The 20,887-nt window shown below is 42.9% G+C and overlaps 1 protein-coding gene across 2 annotated transcripts in view; it reads left to right on the top strand.

Annotated features, from left to right (window-relative positions):
- Positions 1-3,101: 3,101 nt before the first annotated feature.
- LOC121888077 (rho GTPase-activating protein 21) overlaps positions 3,102-20,887 on the top strand; it is an 87,027-nt gene continuing 69,241 nt past the window's right edge. The window contains exons 1-2 of one of the 2 annotated variants that reach the window (XM_042399357.1): positions 3,102-3,511; positions 4,460-4,701. In XM_042399357.1, coding sequence (XP_042255291.1) covers positions 4,624-4,701 — 78 coding nt within the window. In that variant the 5' untranslated portion in view covers positions 3,102-3,511; positions 4,460-4,623. Of the gene's footprint in view, positions 3,512-4,459; positions 4,702-13,582; positions 13,602-20,887 lie in introns of those variants that run through there. The other variant, XM_042399358.1, reaches the window with a different exon arrangement.

The raw sequence follows: 20,887 nt of genomic DNA, 5'->3' as shown, positions 1-20,887 counted from the left end.
CTTCATTGACAAAGCCACATCACTTTTACAACTTTTATGTGTGCTTCTGTTGCACTTTTAAGATGAATAAAACCTCCTTTATTTGAAAGTTTATTTGACTAGAAATGAGCCACCAGACACTAAAAGATTATGTTCTTCATTCCCAGTTTGGAACTTAATAAATACTGCTTCAATGACGCATTTCAGTACACAAATAGAAAGAACATCCTCGCCAGTGTTCATTGTGTTCCAATTAGGGACTGGCTGGCCAGAGGGCTTGATAGATTGACTGCTGCTGGGTTTCATCCAGTCATCAAACTCAGTGCCAGATCCACTTATACAACCTGTAGTGGGGAGTGATCCTCATCCTCTTAAACTCTCAACTGCAGCTTACAAAACCCCTTGAATGAATGAAATATATACGTTGTGTTTTACCTGATGAGTGTTTGCGCACGTAGGAGTGTTGAAAACCTGAGACTCTGCATGCTGTGCTGCAGAGTCATCTCTACCTGTCCTAATCCTGACGCTCGCTGGGCTTTGAACTTGGGCTTCATGTGATGTCCTAATCCAGCCAAACATTTTACTGCCACGAGAGAGCTCGTAATCTCTCTTCTCCTCAATGTTTAAATCACTCTGACTCTGCAGCTATAAGCATTTGGCACAAAGCGATCAGCAGTGAATGTTCATACAGAGTTCATGCGAGCAGAACGTACAGAAATTATTTTGAAAAAAATCTGGGGAAAGAACAAGGGACCATGAAATGTAGAAACAACCCCACAGTAGACATGGATCCAGTCATTAAAGCAGACTACAGACTGACTATAATCTCATTCATTCATCTGACATCATCTGTCTTCAGTTTGACATTCATAAAAACAACACCGAGCTGCATGCGTGCCTTAAGCTGTGTTCCTCACACAGGAGAGTTGTAGTAACTGAAGTAGGCCAAGTGCTTTTTTTGGGAAAGTACCACAGAAACAATCACAGTTGGCTCTTAACTTAGTGAACCAGTAAAAACATTTTTATAGGTTGCTTGCTATTCTTTATACACACATTTAATCCTGAGAAATACAGATTGTGAGCTGTTTGTGTGGGAAAACAGAAGTCTACCCCATATGCTATCATGCTAAATGCTTAACTGTGGAGTTGTCATTATGTCTCTGATGCACAATCACGCGTTATGTCAAATCAATATGATCCTCTCGCTGCATTAAAAATGTGGTATGGGTTCAATAAACAAATTGCATTAAATGAATATGAACCTGATGTTTACCAACACATAATGCAGAGTCCAATTTACATCAGTTTAAGTTCTCCATTGTCTGGATGAGGGTGCACCAGCTCTTTAGACAATAGCTCCACTCTGAAACCAGGGAAACCTCGCCACAGTATGGGTCAAAAGAGTCCTATTGTCCTATCTTCTATTGTGCTGCTGGAGTAGCCTGCAAACAGAACACTGTCAGCCTTTGTCTTTGCCCGGATCAGCTGTGCAACCTTTTTTTTTTTTTTTTTTCATGCTCTGCAGAGTCCCATGTGGTTGCCATGCCCTACATGTCACCATAATAAAGTTAAGGACACTGCTGTTACAGTTGATAATGGATAGGCAAATATGTTTCACCAGTTGAACGTTAGGAAATTGGAGAGCTCAGCATATGTGCGGGCCTCAGGGCTTTCCTCGCAGTCTACAATGATGTCCCTGTGATTTCATTTGCTCACTTTAAAGGCCTGAAAGGTCTTAATGACTGAGAGTGGGAATAAAGTGTTTATTTAAATGTATTGTGTGAGTTTGCCTCCGTGGTAGCGGAAGAGAGAGCATTCAGATCTTTTTTCTTGAGTAAAAGTAGCAATACTTTTATGTAAAAATACTCTGTTACAAGTAATTTGTGGATTTAAAATCTTACTCAAGTAAAAATAAAGAAGTATTAACAGAAACATGTATCAAAAGTAAAAGTTATCATTATGCAGAATGAGCAGTTTCAGAGTGTTATATAAATATATACATATACATAAATACATACACTTTATATATTATTATATAGTAATTACTGATGTGTTAATATGTAAGCAGCTGCTGTTGTAGCTGGTTGAGGTGGAGCTAACTTTTACCTGCTTCATATACTGTTGAGTAGATCTAAAACCTGAATCTACAGAGTGACTAACTAGTTACAAACCAAATGAATACATAATGTTCAACCAGCAAATATGTAAACCATCAAAAGTAATAGCACTCATCATGCAGAATGGTACCTTTCAGAGGTTGATATTGCTGCATATATTATAAAATTGATCGATGAGTCAATTGACAGAAAATTCATCTGCAATTATTTTGATAACTGAATGATTGTTTTTGCCATTTTTTAAAGCAAAAAAGCTAAATATTGGATGGTTTCAGCCTTTCTGATGTGATGATTTAATGCTTTTCTTTGTCAAACATGATGGGAATCTGATTTTCTTTGGGTTTTGGACAACTGGTCGAACAAAAGAAGACATATGAAGACATCACCTTTAACTCTAGGAAATTATAACATGCATTTTCACTGTTTTCCAACATTTTACGGACAAAACAATTAATCGAGCTATATTATATTATTGGATTATTATTATGAAAGCAGCATTTTCAACCTGTCAAGCATGAGAAAATTTGAGGTACTTTATATAGTGTTGGACATTTTCGTCATATTTTATATGATGATCATATTTTGTGTGAATTTTTTGTATCTGTAAAGTAACTAGTAACTATGGCTGACAAATAAATATAGTGTATCAAACAATTACATGTTCATCTGTGGTAGAAATGTATAAGTATAAAGCAGCATAAAATGGAAAGTAAGGTTTAAGTATCTTGAATATATACTTTCTACCCTTGTTTTCAGTTGAATACCTCATGAAAGACCAAGTTACTACATGAAATAATATGAGAGTACTATGGTGATTTTTCAGCCAGTGACCAGTGCCGACCAGCTTCCACTCTTTATTGGAAATGTTATGTAACAACATCTCCAATTGGCTCGCTTTAAAATTCCAAATTTAAACTGACGATCTGATTGGACGACGCCCTCGGAGAGGGCGAGCGGAGGGGCGGGGCCTCAAGCAGAGTCGGGAGAATCGTCAATCTATATACAGATTGTCGCGCCGCCAACCGGGACCACGTAGGAGTACACGTTACTTTTTTTTGTGTCTATTTTGACTAATTATGCATCGAATTGAAGCTCTGAAATGAAGGGAAATGAATGGACACCAGAGGTATAATTTTCGTCGGGTCTGTCTGGCGAAGAAATGCACACTGAAGGGCGTTTACCATGTTTTTTCCAGTGTGTTTTCACTAACAGGTAGTGAGCTTCAACGGTCAGTCAGTGTAGCTCTAAAAGGAGACTGAATATCCCGCTTTGTAATCTCTTTGACAGCCTTTTTTAACTCCTCTTCGGATCCACCGAGGCTTTCAAGAAACACAACAACCCCCCACCTCTCTCTCTCTCCCAGAAATATGGACAATGTGTTGTCTTTTCGGAGTAGTTTTCTGAATTTGTAACAGGTAGGTTTTTTTTTTTTTTTTTTTGTGTTGTTCGCAATTACAGCTACACAGCAACAACCTGTCGTCCGCCTGGTTAGCCAGTTATTTCTCAACAGCAACGCGTAGTGGGAACCACAGGGGCATTTTCTTGCTTAAATAGCGACTGGAAAAAATAAAGAAAACGGGTCGTTAATGCTGTATGTGTGTCAGTGTCCTAAGAGAGAGCATTTAGTAGCCTGTCCTCGCTGTTTATATTTAGCGTGTGGCTTGATTCATGATGGCTGGTGTGGCGCTTTTTACACGGCAATCCTTAATGTCTTGTTGTGCACTTTCTCCCCATAGAGACTCATGAATTCCGCTTTATTTGACATGCATGTCTCGTTTTCTTTTCCCCCTCCACCTCTCCATGGTGTTCACATACTATTACACAGGTGTCGTCAGGCATTTTTAATCAAAAATAACAAACAAAAAACCTCTTTTCCACTTGCTATTACTCACTTAGAGCCAAATACACGCTCTATTAATTGGACAGAAATAGACTATTAGGTAAATATTTACCGTTAATTGGGCTTTGAGCCTAAAAAAACGTCACTTTAACATCATTGTTAGGTCTCTGTATTGACTGCAGTGTGCTTTATTTTAAAGCAGCGTTGATATTATTATGATATCTGTAGATAAATAAGGATTTAAGGTTAAGAAAGTTAGTCTTTTGATGTAATATCTTCATTTAGAGTTAGGACAGTGAAGATGCTAGGCTGCCCTTAGATGACCAGGCTTATCATAAATTCAGGGACTTAATTGGCCATCTTCCAGCAATGCATTATGCAGTATATTTTCATCTACATTGTGCAGACATCATCAGTCAGAATCAAAATAAAGAGATAAATCGTGGCTTGAGTGTCCCTCCACATGATTGTGGCTGTGTAACCTGCAGTTTTATCTCACTAACCTGTATAATTTGTTGTTTAGATTTCCGCCACTGACATGAAGAAGGAGGACGGTGTGGATTAGGATCTTTTTCCTTTTTCTTTTTCTTTTTTTTTTTGTTTTTTTTGTTTTTGTTTGGGGCTTCACCCTCCTCACCTCAATGTGGGCTCTAAAGGACTTCTTCCTCTTCAGCGGTTTGAAATGAAATGATGGCAGCACGTTGGAGTGATTCACCACAGGACAATGAAGAGAGTAAACACAGAGCCATAACTCCGTCTTGCGAGGTAGGACCTTGGAGAGAGATGTGTGGACCCTAGAATGTGCCTGTCAAAGCATATTTTTTTTATTTTTAAATGTGCATGCTTGTGCAGTTCTTCTTGTTTTGCTGGTCACCGTCTCATTTGTTTCATATGACGCTCTGGCAGTGGCGGACAATAACACTGAAATTATTCGCCAAAAAATTTGTATGCATCATTCATTTTTGAGACAAGGCGAGCTCTCTACTACAGATTGCAAAACACTCGCATGAGGATCCGCTCTGTCAGCTGGATGCATGCGAGGCATCCATGAAAACCATCAGACTACTTTAAAGGGACTGTAACTTTATCAGCGGTGTTTCAAAGGTATCATCACTTTCAGAAAACTCGTGATCATGCCGCACAAGTTACTGAGTGTGTCGGAGAGAGAGAGAGAGAGAGAGGAACCGAGTGAGTGTGAGCTAAGTGTTGCGGCGCACAGCACCATCACATCTGCCAGTGTTCGGGGTGACAGGGTTCATTTTTTTCCCCACTCTGACAACTGTTTAAGTGCAAACAGCACACAAAGAGAGTTTTATATCTGCAGCGCTAATCTTACTGGGTCTTTTGTTGGTCTGCATGCCAAACTCTGATAAATGGCACATTGTAGAGTTCATCCTTTTCCTCTTATGCACGGTAGCTTCAGCGGTTACATCATCCTAATCATTATCAGAGTCCAGCTAGGCTTCATGCATGTCATAACAGCATTGCAGCGGTGGCATGTTTTGGATTAATCCATCAGGAAATGGCAACAGTGCTCTGTTTGTGTGTGTGTGTGTGTGTGTGTAATCCTCTTAGTATGTCAGAACTAGCTGAGGATGGACAACATAAATCTTTGGGAATGGGGTGAGGCAGGCAGGGAGTTTACGAAACGGTCGATGGAGTAAGAAGAGGAAGCGTAGGGCGCAGGTGTCTGCTACCGCTGTTTGTTTCAAATAAATCTTAATGAGAAGTCTGAGCAGGATTAACAGAGGCAAGTAAGCAACACATCAGCGTCATTGAAAGCGGTTGTTTCTGGACGTCTGGTAATTGCACCACTTTCCTCTCAGCGTCCTATGTACTGCCTGAGCGAGTTATCTGAGGAAGTGAGACAGGAATCTCTTGAGATAAAGAGAGACAGCGGAGAGCGGTCGATATGAAAAGATAAAAACTTTTTTCCTTTCCTCTCTCTGGCCGCGTTACGTGTCAGCGTGCGGTTGCGGTTTTCCCTCGCATTTCGAGTTTCTACAATATAATAATAAGTGTTTTCTGTAACATCACTTAACTACAACCACCACAGCCTAGCGAACTCCCAGCTGGCCAGCAGACGCATTAAAAATACATCAACTACTTTACAACACAAGCCTCTTGTCCGCTAACTTCTCAGACTCTGATACTCTTGAGCTTTAGTCAGCTTTAAATCAGCGGAGACTCACAGCTGAGGCATTTCAGCTTTGCAGTTGAAAATAAGCACAGGATAGATGAGGATGCTGAAGCACAACAGATGTAAAAAAAAACAGGGAGTTGCAGGTGCATGGTTGCCTGCTGAGTTAGCAGGATGCTCTGATAAAATGAGATTTGATTTCATCTGTTTCTGAATAAACGTGAGACCAGAACATTTTTGCTTCACACCTCTGCATCGCTGCAGGAGATGCGAGTCACCTGTGAGTCAGTGCCGATGTTTAGCCTGATTTGTTTGAAGCCCGGGGCTCGACGTGAGAACGAGGCGGGTCTTTTTTTATCTTACCTGATGCCTTCTTCAACACACACAAACACACACAAATCTCTCTCAATTTTCAAGCTTCACTGCTTATGAACTGCTTTCCTCCCTGAGATCTAATGAGAGCTGAGACCCCAGGCTCCCCTCTCCCTCTCCCTTGCATCATCTTCCCTCGCTAATGAGGGAGATTGCAAGGGGCGTCTTCTCTAAGACCCCCCTCACCACCACCCTCCTCCTCCCTCCTCCTCCTCCTCCTCCTCCTCCCAACTAACACACGCCACCGCCAAAGCTATGATAGCAACGCCAGGGTAATTTAGGCACAGCTGCCCCAGTCACGAAGAGAAAAACACCCCACGTGTATAACGTCTGCTTGTCTCTCTCTGTCTTGGCCTCGGTCACACTCCCCACCTCACTCGACCTGCTGTCACACTCGTATTAGCTGGTTAGTTGTGATACAGCTGAGGCCCATAGAAAAAGATGAATTAAAAAAAAAAAAAACTATTTTGTTGTTAGCATATTGGCTGCCAACATCAATCAGCTGTTGAATTCATTTTTAAGCAGAAATTCCAAAAATCTCTGGCTCCAGCTTCTCAAATGTGAGCATGTGCTGCTTTTGTGTGTTTTACATAATCATAAAGTGAATGTTTTTGGATTTGGGACTTGTTGGTGGGACAAAACAAGACATTTGACAGGCAAAATGATTAATCGATCAATAGGAAAAAACAATAAGCAGGCTAATCGTTAAAATAATCGTTAGTTGCAGTTCTAAATAGGAGTCAATATATGCCACTATAAACACTTGGTGCTTCTCTTCCTCTTTCTCTCGTCTTCACGTGATTTCAGTGTTCAGTTTTCAGTTTCATTTAGCTTTTTGGACACTAATTTGAAATAAATGCTGCCGAGGCATAAAAAAAAAGAAAAAGAGTGGACAAAACAACCCAAACACACCACGCTGAACCTTTCCCCTCAGCGTGTATTGATCAGCTCCCTCATTCATGCTGGATGAGACCCATGGCGGCGCTCAGAGTGCTGGTGATGCTCTGCTTTGCTCTAAATATAGCCCCTCCCTACTCTATAAACCCCCTGCTCTTTTTTTTTTTTTTTCTCTCTCTCCACCATCCACATGCTTGTCTTTCACCCGTCCTCTATTCCCGCGTGTTTTTTAGTGATGCTATATTTAACCCGTGGAAAGAGGGAAAAATGGAATCACTGTACTGGAATCACTGTTTTTTTTTCTTCTGCTGAACGCAGCTACAAGCCGTCAGTATGTGAACGTCGGTCAGGACGGTATAATTTTAGGGGTCGGGGAATGCGACAGTGGTCAGTTTGTGCCATGTGAGAGCTGATTTTTTTTTTTTTTTTCTGTGGAAACAAGGAAGACCCAATCTCGATCTCTTCAGTTTTTCCACACACGTACCCAGCTGGACACACTTTGTGTCAAAAGACAACTTAAATTTCCAGTGTCACATCCCAGCCCCTAATTAATCTCACTATGATCTCATGTTTTTTTTTTTTAAAGCCTGATGGTTTATTTTAGTCATTGTAAGGATGAAAAAAACCTCACAGAACAGATTACAGTTCCTCCAAAAGGAAACGACCTCCTCATTTATCTGTGTTTAGAGTCGCGGCAGTTCATCAATCAGAGCGGCGACAAAACCATTTTGATTTGCATACATTTGAAAAGCAAATGTGCCTCGTGCAGCACATCGTGCTTCTTTCATATTCAGCAAACAAGACAGTGACCCGGACGTGACCTGACTTCTGTCTTAGCACATACACTCAACACAGAGTGAGTGTCATGGGAATCACAAGGAGTACGTTCTCCGAAGGGTTTCCCCAGTTTGGAAACACCAGATCTGCCTCACAGTTTACCGTCATTACCAAAAAAAAAAACCCCTTTGGAAATGAAGTGTGTGTTTTGGCATTAGTATCGGAATTAAACTTCCCAGCCATTTGCTATTTTTTTCCTGGAAAAGACGAAAAGGGAAATCTGTACGCGTGCTGCGTCGGACTCAAGGTCATCCAAAATATGTGTGCGTGTGTGTCGGCAGGCTACCTTATCATTTCCTCTCGTGGAGGGTTGACGTTCATGCTCAGCATGGCTCCCCGAGCATGTTGTCCCTCAGTCTGCTAAAAGCCCAGACTGGCCACAGTCACACTAGACGCCATTCTGCCGGCTACAAGCATGGATGAATGATTGATGGATGGAGAGATGGAGAGAGGAAGGGAGGGAGCAGGAGGAGGGCAAGGGAGTGTCAAGGCAGACGAGGGTTTAACCACCGGGGGGGGGAAAAAATGCCACCCTTTTTCTTTTCCTTCTCATCTTTTTTTTGTTCATCTCTATTGCAAATTGGCTCAATGTCACCGCCCCTTGTCCCTCTGTAAGATAAAGGGAGGACAGAAAGAAGACGGTGAGAGGTTGGAGTTTAGAGGAGAGGGGGGGGGGTGCAGACGCAGGCAGACAGACAGGCAGGCAGGCAGAGCAGAGCAGAACCGGTCTAATGCTCAGTGAGGCTGAGACGCTATCCATTACACATGCCCAAGGCGTCTCCTTCAACACTTGCCCCCTATCTGGCTCTATCTTTGGCTCCGAGACATGACACACACAAGTCTGTGTGTGTGTGTGTGTGTGAAGTGCATAAAGCGCTCAGTTTATCTGCATAGCTAATTTCTTATGGCGGTATTCACACTCCTCCCTCCATCCTGTCATTTTACACCCTACGGGCTTCATAAGCCACAGATTATGTAATGCACTGTGTAGCGGCTGGTGGATAATGACTATATAGACTGCAGGCATCAGAAACATTTCAGATAACTGTGCTAGTGGAGAGGAATTACCACATATCTGCCTCTTCTTCCTGTAAGAAACAGGGTTTTTTTTCCTGGGGGCGCTTTCACTTTTCTTTTTACATTCTGTATGTGAAGCTGCACATAACCACGTGCGTCTGAGGCAGTGTTTGTTTTCAATCGAACCTTACGTAACAAGGCGTTATCAGGACGTATCTTAACCTGCGGTGTTAGTGTGGGCTTTGAGGTCTCGGCAGGTAACCGCATTATTTCCTGTCAGCGTCAGCAGTGGAAATGAACAAGAGCACTTTGATGTAGGAATGATCTCATGATGAACGGATGGCAGAGAAGCCAACGTGTTTCAGGAGCAAGTGCTTCTCTGCAATGGGGCATGGAAGGACTGGATGTAAAAAGTGCTCCCAGACAGTAAATATAATACGCCTAAATTGACCACAACTGCTTAATTGTGGAGTAGCAGTCGGTAGTGGAAAAGCCGCTGGATTTAAGTCATCTAAAGAAAAGGCCAAAGAGCTGTCAGTGAAAACGAATGAATGTCGAGTTTTGGAAAATATTATTTTTCTACAGAGCCTTGAACATGTAAATGTGAATCATTTTAAAAGCTAACAAGTGGATTCAGTGTGTGTTGGATAAGTAATAGTGTGAAAAAAAGGACACATTCAGCACTGAGAACAGAGTTTTATTCCTAAAATCAACACTGTGTGTCGCAGGAATACCTTTTATATCAGCTGGATTTATTACTAGTAGTGAAACAAATTGCCAATCTATCAATTATTGTTTTTGACATAAAAAATAAACAACAATCAAGTAAAAATGTCAAACATTCACTTGTTCCTGGCTCTAAAACATGAGGATTTGCATCAATGGAATTTCTTTTATATTTATTAATTTTTTTGTTTTAGGACATTGGTTGGAAAAAACATTTTCTGGGAACTTTTGATGGATATTTTTTCATAATTTTTGGACTCTTCTTTAGACTAAACAATCATCACATGAAGATATCAGCAGATCAATCAATAATAAAAAATAATGTTCAGTCGAAGCCTTCAAGATCATAAGTGTGATGCCATTGACAGCTGATGGACGCACTGCAGGCTTAATAAATTCTGCCCTGTTTCCTGTCAGAGAAACCTCAACATCCTACATGCGCTCACTGTTGTTTTGAATCGGAGGGCGTGTGTGGCACTGAACGTGTGTGTGTATGTGTGTGTGCGCCACGAGATCCATAAGATCACAATTGATTGGATTATATTGGCTTCAGTGTGGGGGCAGGGCACATGCTTTTACTCTTTACTGGGTCTATTTCTGGCTTGTGATGTGGGGCGGGGGGGGGGGGGGGGGGGTTTCAGCCACAGCTTGTACACATGTTGATGCATGATGTCACAGCAGTTCACTGTGCAGATATTATTCAGACAGTTGTATCTTATTTCTTTATTCAACATTTGAAGTTTGAAATTATTCCGACATGAAATAATTTGGACTCAGGTGATGTGTACGATTCCCAAATATCTGCACAATTTTGAGTGTTTTACACACTTTTTTGCTCTTCATCATGAGTATTTTATAGATTTAATGGTAACATTTAGATAGGGCTTATCACTTGTCCTGCATTTAGGTGTTGTTTTGTTAGATTTTGTTAGATTTTTCTGGTCTATATATATATGCAGCATATTGGGACCAGTATGTTGTTGTTGCAGAGCTCCGCAGCAGATTTGCTTTCATTAATCCCCTTGACTTGTAAAGCATTTGTCATGTTTTGTTTTAAGTGTTAGATGGTGAAACAGGGACTTTGATGGATTTCATTGTGCCAGAGGCAGATCTAGCAATGTTTGAGACAGCTGGGCGGGTTGGACTGACATCACAGTTTCAGTCTTGCGTCTCTTAGAGCTTGTCTCACGTGTTTTTCCCCCCGATGTGATGAAAGCAAAAACAAAAGCGAGGTTTTTAATCCGTCTCGCTGACATTATTTTTTGAACTTCAGTATGAGAATAAGCACCTTTTTCAGTGGATTTACCTGCTGGGAGCTTGGTCTCCTGAGTTAAGGAAGAGTGTTGATAATGGGGGAACTCAAGGCGGTGTAAGAGTTAGGGGGGGGGGGCATGTAAAGCAGAGCACTGAGTGATCATTACCCCAACTGGTTTGTTGTTTGTGTGTTGTGGGGCCCAGGGTTGCCATGTCTGGTCACCAAGTTTGGCCTGTGGGACTTGGCTGACCTTTCTCACCCGACCGTGTGTGTAGCCTCGTGACCTGACTCAGACTCTAGTGTCTGTATTATCACTCACCCTGTCTTTTCCTTTTTTTTTTTTACATATTTAATGTATTTTACAGCAGATAAACTGGTGCACAAAAAGACTGCTAGTGCTACTGTTAGCGTCCTTTTTCATTTGTCTCTGTATGACGGCAAATAAATGAAAGCTAACAGTGACTTAATGTAAGTAATGATCACATGTTGCTGCACCTGTACTATTACTAAAGGTGTGTGCTGGTTTTTGCTGGACATATCCACATTGGGCATTCAGTCTTTGTGGTCAGTGTCCCTGTTAGAGAAAGAGCAGAAAGTGAGCCTGGACAGGTTAAGCTAACCCATTGTCGCTAACTTCGGGGCTAACCCCCTTCCAGCAGTTGAGGAAAACAACAGACGAGACTTTTCTTGGTCTTGAGAAGCTGCAGCTTTTATTAACAGACACACTGTAGTCTGTACTGTACATTTACTGCCCGACTGACGACTTCCTGCTAACTTTTTCCTCTGCTGCGCTGGCGTTCACCGTCACTATTCTGCTGCTCGCACTCTCTCAACCGGGCACAGAGTTTGACTTGGCTTCCAAACGATATTGATTCACGAATTAATGGATATTTAATGTTATTTTTGGAGTAAAAAGTATATTTTTCTGGGCTGGCGGAGGTTCTCATCGTACAGTTATAGGGGAAACCCCGAAGAGACGAAAAAGCCAAGATCAGAGTGACATGTAGCACTAAAGCGTTTTTTAAAAATGTATGAATATCTTAAACCCCACCTCAGGCTACTCCTGACTGCTAATTGGTTATGGCGTTTCTCATTTGAAGTAAGCTCAGAGCATCTCAGTGATGAAGCCGCCTCACAGCTAATGTCACAATCACAACCATCTGGACGTCATACAGCATCAAAGGGTGGAAGGAACATAAACAATCCCAGACAACTATTTACTGGCATCCAGTAGTTTGCTAATTCTCTCTTCTCGCATGCGAAAATGAATTTCCGGCATGTTTCCCTCTCTCAATAGCTTGATGTCTCTGACATCCCATGGCGAGATGGAGACTACAGAGGAAGTCTTTAACTTGATGTTCATTTTACTTAATAGAGCTGACTTCCGATGTGGGAATTCGCTCTGCAGTGGTGGGGGCTGCGGCACTCCTCTTCTTTTTTTTTTGCAAGAGAGTCTTCCTCCTGCAAAGTAGAGGGAAGATATTTTTTTTGCAGAGTAATGAAATAAATAAGGCTGCACAGGATCCTGCATTGCCGGCAAAATGCAGAATCAGTCAGGTTTGGAATTGGCGGCAGAGGCAGTGAGCCGTCTTTGTAGGTGTTGTTGAGGTGTTACAAGCGGAGGAAGGTCTGAATGAAACCTTTCCTTTGCTCTGTCCAGAGGAGTCTGGTGAGAGAAGAGAGAAATCATTCTAAGTCCTGCAATGCGGCCTGATGCATGATGATTTAGAGCGAGGCTTTGCTGCTGCCTCAGCCTGGCACCGCCGCGGAGACGAGCACAGGGAGGCACAGCCAGCCGGGGCGAGACTCCGTCACTGAAAGAGAGAAATAAAAAGCAGGGGCTCCCAAAACGCAACGGCAGACGACGACAAGGAAAAAGTACAGCAGGCTTCTCCTCCGCTGGTCTGCGGCGTAACCATGGTGACGCCTCTCTTGCATGCTGATAATCAGGTGGACTTTTTTTCCTCCGGACCGCTGATAACTCTTTTCTGCTGCTTCCCTCTCACAGGAAGGCTGTTTTTTTTTTCTTTTTAATGTTATGTCTAGATAATCCCTCGAGTATTTGCGCGGCATGAATCATTAACATATTGTTAATGAAGCGTGACTTGGGCGATGGCCACAGCTGACAGGACGCCCGCTGGGCTCGCAGATGGGCACGGAGATGCACCCTTCGCCTTCTGCTGATGGTTCCCTCTCGCCTCCTCGCACTCTCCTCCGTGTCAAGGTGGCATCGAGGAGCGTCGCTGCCAGCAGGGCGCCGCCGGGCACGGCAGGGTTCGGGAAACACAGCTGAGGGCAGGTGTCTGGGCAGCTTGTATTTCCTCAGAGCAGCTCAAAATGGCTCATCTCAAAGTTCTCGACTGTATGATTAATAACAACTGGAATCTGATCTGCAATCTGTACTGCGCCTGGAACAGTCAGGTCAGTTTTGTTAATTTTGTAGATTTTGCTCAGCCTTTTTTTATTTTTTTTATTTTTATAAGCTTGTCTTCCTCTGTCCCCTATTGCTCTCTGGAGTTTTCCAGGAAAGGCATCCCTGACATCTCAAGTATTAATAGCCAGCATTCATTCAGTAGTGCAGTGTGGAACTGGAGACTGTGGAGTGCTTGGCATGCTGACCTCTGAGTGTCCCTGCTCATGCAGACAGAGTGCCTCATGCAGCCTCAGGTGGCTCGACACTAAATTTGATTTTACAAAATCTGTCTTATCGAGTTATTAAATAAGTGATTCTCAGGAGTCTCTTGACCTCAATCGAAAATCAATGATTTTATCTCAATACAAGAGAAGTTATCATCTTAAGATATTGTCACTTTTTTGAAGAAGAAGAAGAAAAATCTTGCAAATGCGAGTGGAAACTGGTGAAATAATCCATCCCATTAATAGTTTAGAAAACTACAGATTAGGCTGACTGGTAAACACCCAGTTGAAGCTTTGCACTTTTAATATGGGTTGGATGTTAAGTACAAGGGCGCAAAGGTCGCAGCCTGTCTATGCTGAGAGAATGACGTATGTGTGTGTGCATCTGAGCATATTAACACGGACATACAGCGCTCTTTGTGGTGCATTTGTCTCTATATTCACACAAGTCAACTTGGCACCCTTACTAACACTCATATCTCTGACATGCCTTCACTTCACTGAAAACTCACACAGACAGCTCATTGTTTCTCTCTTCTTTTTTTTTTTTTTCCTCCCCTCCTCTCCCCTTTTTTCATTTCGCCATGGAATGCCTGATGTGAGGAGTAAAGAAGCCTCGCCGTGTCGAGCAATGCGGCGGCGCTGCTCTATGGCCTGCCCCTTCCCCTAATTTAATTTTAGCAGTGCTGAAAATTGTTTGTGTCCCAAGTCGAACTGATAGGCCTCTGTTTCCAGAGAGCCTCCGCTGTCCGAGGCCCGCTGAAAACGGCCTTTGTGTGCCAGTAGCACAGCGTCGAGGCCTCATGAAATATTTACAGGCTAACACCTGGTGTGAGACAGAGAGAGAGGAGCCAGGGAACTACAACAACACAGCAAGGCCACAACTCTATTAATATGTTGGCCCGTTGAAAATATTTGGTTTATTATTGTTTGATCTTTAGCATCCTCGTGAACAATAGCGGTCATTCATGTCTCCGGGAAATGAACAACAAAACAACCAGTTAAAACAGTGTAGCTTAGATGGTTTCATCGTTTTGCGCTAACAGGTGTAAAGTAAGATAATGTCACGTTAACTTCCTGTATCTTCTCATCCATAGAGATAACAGAAGCTCAGAGAGAATCAGTTCATCTCTGGTTGTCATGTGCGTTCTCCGACGTGTCCGAGTCTCTCCACTTTGTTCTGAGGAGTTTTAACACGGCACTGGGGGGTTAAACAGGAGTGTGTGTGTGTGTGTCAGAGGGCGCTCTGTCATGACCCTACTCTGTCAAAAACCTCAAAGAGCAACCAGGATTAATAATTCATAGATGAGGAAACCAATTATACAGGCCTTTGCTCGCATCTGGGTGGGGAGGGACTCCGGGGACTCTAATTGGCCCACCTGCTCTCACTCCCTGAAGGGTTGGCCGAGGTGGCTGGCTGGATGTAGGGGCGGTGTGTCTTTTCTTTGTTCGGATGAGCCTTGTAACGTGGGGGGATGGCTTCCTCAGCGGCGCGCTGGTAGCCACCTCGGACGACATCCGTGTGGTAACGGACCACACCCAGCACAGAGGGGAGGGCTCCCTGTGTGCCCACCATTGCTTTTTTATAAGGTTAAGAGACAATGAGGCATGCAAGAATGATGAAAAATTATATAATAAGGCTGTATCTATATATTATTCTCATTATCATTTAATTTGTTGATCATATCTTTGACTTATCAATTAATTGTTTGATCTATAAAATGCTAGAGAATAGTGAAAAATGTGCCCTGCTCATCAATTTTCTGTCTGTAGGGCTGCAACTTATGATTATTTACATTATCGATCAATCTGTTGATTATTTTCTTGATTAATTAATTTGTTGTTTGGTCCATAAAATGGTGAAAAATGTGTAGCACTGTTGCCCAGAGCCCAACGTGACCTCTTCACATGTCTTGTTTTGTCCACAACCCAGAGATAATCAGATATGAAATCCCAGAGGACAAAAGAAACTTAATCAATCATCAAAATAGTTGATCATTGCAGCTCTAGCCGATGAATTCATAGATTTAATGTTTCAGTATTATTCTGTATCTTGACTTTAAAGGCTCTTTTAGACGGGTGTGTAGGAGGAAATGTCCACAAGCAAGAGAAGAGAGAACTCCTGCACACTGTACTTTTACTGGCAATAAACTTTATTAGAGATACAATGTTTTGGTACTTAGACCTTCATCAGGTAAAACACCTGATGAAGAATCGACCAGTCAGATAATTAATCAGCAACAATTCTTATAATCAGTTAACCGTAAAAGTAATATTTTAAGCCAAAATGCCAAAAATTCAGCCTCTCAAATGTGAATATTTGCTGTTTTTCTCAGTCTTCTATGACAGTAAATTGAATATCTTTTGGGTTTTTGACTGTTAGTCACACAAATCATTTTGAATATGAAATCTTGGTCTTTGGGAAATAATCAATTTTACTACTTTCTCACATTTTATAGACTGAGTAATGGATAATTTAATAAAGTGGCAGCCCTAAACCGCCCTACACTAACATACGCTCCAACACAAAGCCGTTCTTGGGCTTTTGATGCTCTTGCTTATGCTAGCAAACCCCTCTCTGGACAGTCATTTGGGCCTCTGATGTGCATCGGCCCAGTGTCGTCTGCTCTCTGTCTGTCTGTCCCTTTCTCTCTCTCTCTCTCTCTCTCTCTCTCTCTCTCTCTCTCTCTCTCTGTCTCTCTCTCTCTCTCTCTCTCTCTCTCTCTCTCTCTCTCTCTCTCTCTCTCTCTCTCTCTCTCTCTCCTTCCATCTCCATTTCTCCTTTGTGGAGAGGAATTCCAGGCTGTTGGCCCGCACAATTGCTCGTCCATTAGCATATGAAAGCAGCCGAGGGGCAGTGAGCGAGGCGGGAAAAAGGGAGGGAAGGAGAGTCATAAAACTTCCAAAATCAGTCCCAAGCAGACATCAGAACTTTAATCAGTCTCATGCTAGAACATGCAGCTATGTGGTGGATATTTCCCCTTATCAAAGTTATTTATTCTCTATTTTAAGTCAGTCTTCTTCTCCGCTTTATTCCTGAGGTTTTATTCATGGACATTGTTTAAAGTGGAACTGTTACGCCTGATGTCAGTGAATATTGACAAGCTTTTCTTTTCAGTCGCCGGCATAAAATCAATCAATCTAAAGGATTTGCTTCGCTGTCTTGAGAACTTAATGTGGTCCCAAACGAGGCCTTAGTCCACATGATATTTACAGGCCTTTTTTCTTTTTCTGAATTATGTCGCCCTCACTGAAACATAAAAAAAAAAAACAAAATGGAAAAACAGCTATAGCTCATCTTCCTTTCATGGTGGTAAAAAACAAAAACAAATTTTGCATTCCTTTCATCATTTGGAAGCAGCGGGACTGACCTGGTTACTCTGCTGAGTCTCAGCACGCACTTTAAACTGTCCTCCTGTTTTATGATGTGATTTAGGACTTCTGGTTCAGACATATTTGTCTGTTTTGATAATGACGGTGTCTGAAAACATAAATATAAATAGATCAATGACAATATTTGTATCATATGATCGGCTATATTTGGCACGTATGATGAGCGGTCAGAGAAAGGAAGTGAAGGTAGAGTTGTGAGAGAGAGAGGAAAAGAAGCATTTTCATACAGCTTAGCATAACAAGCTGTAAAACGCATGTTGTCTCAGTGAGCAAGGATGTACTGAGGCATTAAAGCATGAAGTAATACCTCCCGCTGGGACAGGTTAATGTTTACACACACAGGGCAGTTTTAAGCCCCGTGACATAGTAGATTATCTTCAGACACCTGAACCTCTGACTTCGCGTCTGCATGCATATTGACAGGATCTTGTTTCAAGCAGCCAGTCCGTGCTTATTGGTATTAGTTTGTTTAATTTGTATTTAAAGTAGCAGGACACAGGAAGCAGCTAAACCTGCAATTTGGAATGAACAAGCACTGAAGGAGCACAAATTTGAGTGGAAAAAATATCAATAAAGTTATGAAAATGATGATTGTGCTGAACACCTTTTGATGAATCAGCGTGTCGTTTTTTTACTCGCCTACAAAAGTAGGTCACATTTGAGTTTCTCCTTTCAAAACTGTTGCTGTGTCATTGTCGCTCGGTACAGCTGCTGCAGACTATGAGGGTTTTTCTTCAGTGTAGACTCTTGATACGTCTGCCCGCGGTTGTAAATTCGAGACGTACCGTGGCCCTCAGCGTTTTGGCTCAGCTTGTAGTGAAAAGCGGCGTGAACAGAATGCTGATTCACCTCATACTGTCACAGTAACCCCTCTCTCTCCCTCCCCCTTCTCCCCGCCCATCTACGCACACGCATAATCCCTCCGACATATGTGCACAGCGCTGCAGTACACGTACAGTGATGCTGCTTGTGTAGTTTAGTCTGTATAAGGCAAAATTACATAAAAACAAGCTGAGTCTCCAGAGGCTTGGCTCAGCAAAACCAAGAAACACCTTGTCCTTGGAGCGTAACCTTGGCAACACAGAAAAAAGCCGGCATATAAAGACGTCTTTCTTTTATCATTTTTCAAGTAGGTTACTCTTCTAAGCCACAAGAGAAAAAAAAAGAGGGGGGGGGGGAGAGAGTGAGAGAAGACAGCAGAGGATGTGAATAAGAAGTAGCTGGATGCTGCTGAGTCTCCTTGGTGAGGATGATGAAAAACTGTCTCGGAAAAAGATGCAGCTCGCTTTGGTGCAATGCAGACAGGGCTGGGAGGAGCCTACGCCAGTACGTGCATGCAAGTGTGCGTTCAAGAGAGCACGGGCGACCGTGTTTGTCGGGGAGATGTTGTTTTGTTTTCATCTTTTAAGTGTTTACACATTGGTTCTTTTGCCCCCAACTCCCACTCCCACTCCCCCCCACCTTCAGGCTCTCTCAAGTGGATGTTGTAAATATCACCGGCACGCTGTAAGAGAAAAAGGTTGCTATGGTGATTTCTTTTTTTCTTGTTGTTTGAATGATAGAATCGCAGCTCTCGGTGCATCTAAACTCGATCAACCTACTAAGAGCAGTTACGTCATGCAAGACAGTCAGAGGGAGGGAGGGAGGGAGGGGGGAAGGCGGGGGGGGGTCATGAATAATCCCTCTGCAGAGCTCTGACAGAGAATCCATAGATCACTGGTGTGTGTCGGTCACCCTCTCTGTACTCCGACCCTCTCCGCTCCCGCTATCAGACCTGTCCCTCGCAGTCTCATTTAGCCCAGATAGACGGCTCAGTGACTTTAAGAGAATAGTTTGCTCGCAATATCCCCGATCCTGACAAACCCAAACATAAAAAAAACTCCACCATGCCCTTCTCCTCTCCTTCCAGCTCTTCAATAAAACGGTGAGCACGGCATATTTTCCTGTTTTCCTCACACAGCCCCGAGGCGTCCCAGTAAAAAAGGCGTTAATTGGCTGCCCGTTCAGTGCCAGAGCACGTGATTGGCCAGGCTCTACAGGCTTCACAGCGGCACAGACGGTGATAATGATGCCCTCTGTCCTCTGTCAGTCAGCGTGCACACGCAGCTTTGTTCCCATGCTGATGAGATGACACCGCGTTTGCATTCAGAGCACCTCCGCACCTCTGACAGCGTGACTGAGATGGGCTGAGCCCTGATTTTCTAATGGGGCAGCGTGGTGGCTCAGTACAACGCACTCACAGCAAGAAGGTCCTGCGTGAAAGTTTGCATGTTCTCCCAGAGTTTGCGTAGGTTTCCGCCGGGTGCTCCGGTTTCCTCCGCACTGGCTAAAGAACTGGTGTTAATCCTCGGGCACTGCATTTTGGCTGCCCGCTGCTCTTAGCGTGTGTGTATAGTATGGGTCAAACGCAGAGGATCAATCGGGCCATCCCCATTTTCCCCCATGGGGATCAATAAAGTGCTTCTTCTTCTAATCAACAGTGATGAATTGCAAGCGAAAGCAATCTGACAGTGTCAGAGGAGAGGTCACCGGAGGAAGACGGTGCCAAATTTGCTATTTTTTTTTGCAAAAACCGTATACCTCTCCGCCAGCCCGAGGAAATCTATTCTGTTGCCATCGTGCGTCTTTATAACACAAATGACATCCATCTGTTTTCTCCCTCGCTGTTTTCCTTTGGCTTTTAGTTTTTTAAAGGGGCCTGTGCGTGCATGCCAGAGAGAATGGCTCACTGAGTGTTTATTGTGGTGATGGAGAATGCAGTGGACACTCCCTCTGTGTTATATGGGGCCCAAGGATGATTAGAAAACAGTCTGATAGACCCAGACAAACGGAAGATGGGTGCAAAGAGAGGAGGAGAAGGTGAAAGAGACACTAAATTGAGATCCTAAAGTTTTGACGATAAGGGTTTAAAGTGTAGCGAGAAGGAGTAAGAAGAGGGGACAGGAGATGGAGCGAAAGAGGAAGAGATGAAGAGTATGTGTTTTTTATTGTTTCCAGCTGGGCCCGGGTGTGGTCATCATGGCCTGGAGACCTGCTGTGTTCAGTTCTGCTCCGAGTCCTCCTTCGCAGTCTCTGACCCATCTGCCAAATGGCTTCTCTGTGTGTTTTGTTTTCGCAAATGGTCCCGCACGTGTTCGACTTAATGGTGATATAATTGTTTTGGTGTGTGTGATTATTTCAGTATTTCACATTGATATTATTTACATTTCGAGGATCTCTGGGCAGATTGTGAGTACGCAGCGGCGGTGTTAGGGCTGCAGGATATGCATCAGCTGCTGCAGGAATCAAAACAGCACCATTTCCATTACAGGATGATCTATAAAACTATTAAGATACCCAACAAGTGGAATCCTGTAAATCAAACTCGACAGTTGCTCGGTTTTTTAGTGTTTGCTGTGACTACTAGCAGTTTCTGACATGTTTTAGTTTCTGTTGATGAACAGCTGAGGTAGGGTGGCACCGGTTTAACTTCATCAGTACTTTATATCCAAGCTGTTATAAATCCATATCATCCTCCTCTTTGTTGTCTCTCTCTATGACAACTATTGCTATGGCAGATTTTTTTGCAAATGAGAAAATAAGCCTCTGATTTTTTTTTGTGGAAATTAATGAATATTTTCATTTTGTATGCAGACATTCCCTGTTATTGTGTTGCACCACATTTTGAATGCAATTCA

This window comes from Thunnus maccoyii, chromosome 21, assembly GCF_910596095.1.
Source record: "Thunnus maccoyii chromosome 21, fThuMac1.1, whole genome shotgun sequence".
NCBI lineage: Eukaryota > Metazoa > Chordata > Actinopteri > Scombriformes > Scombridae > Thunnus > Thunnus maccoyii.
Note: the sequence above shows the minus strand (reverse complement) of the source record. Positions and strands in the feature narration are given on the sequence as shown.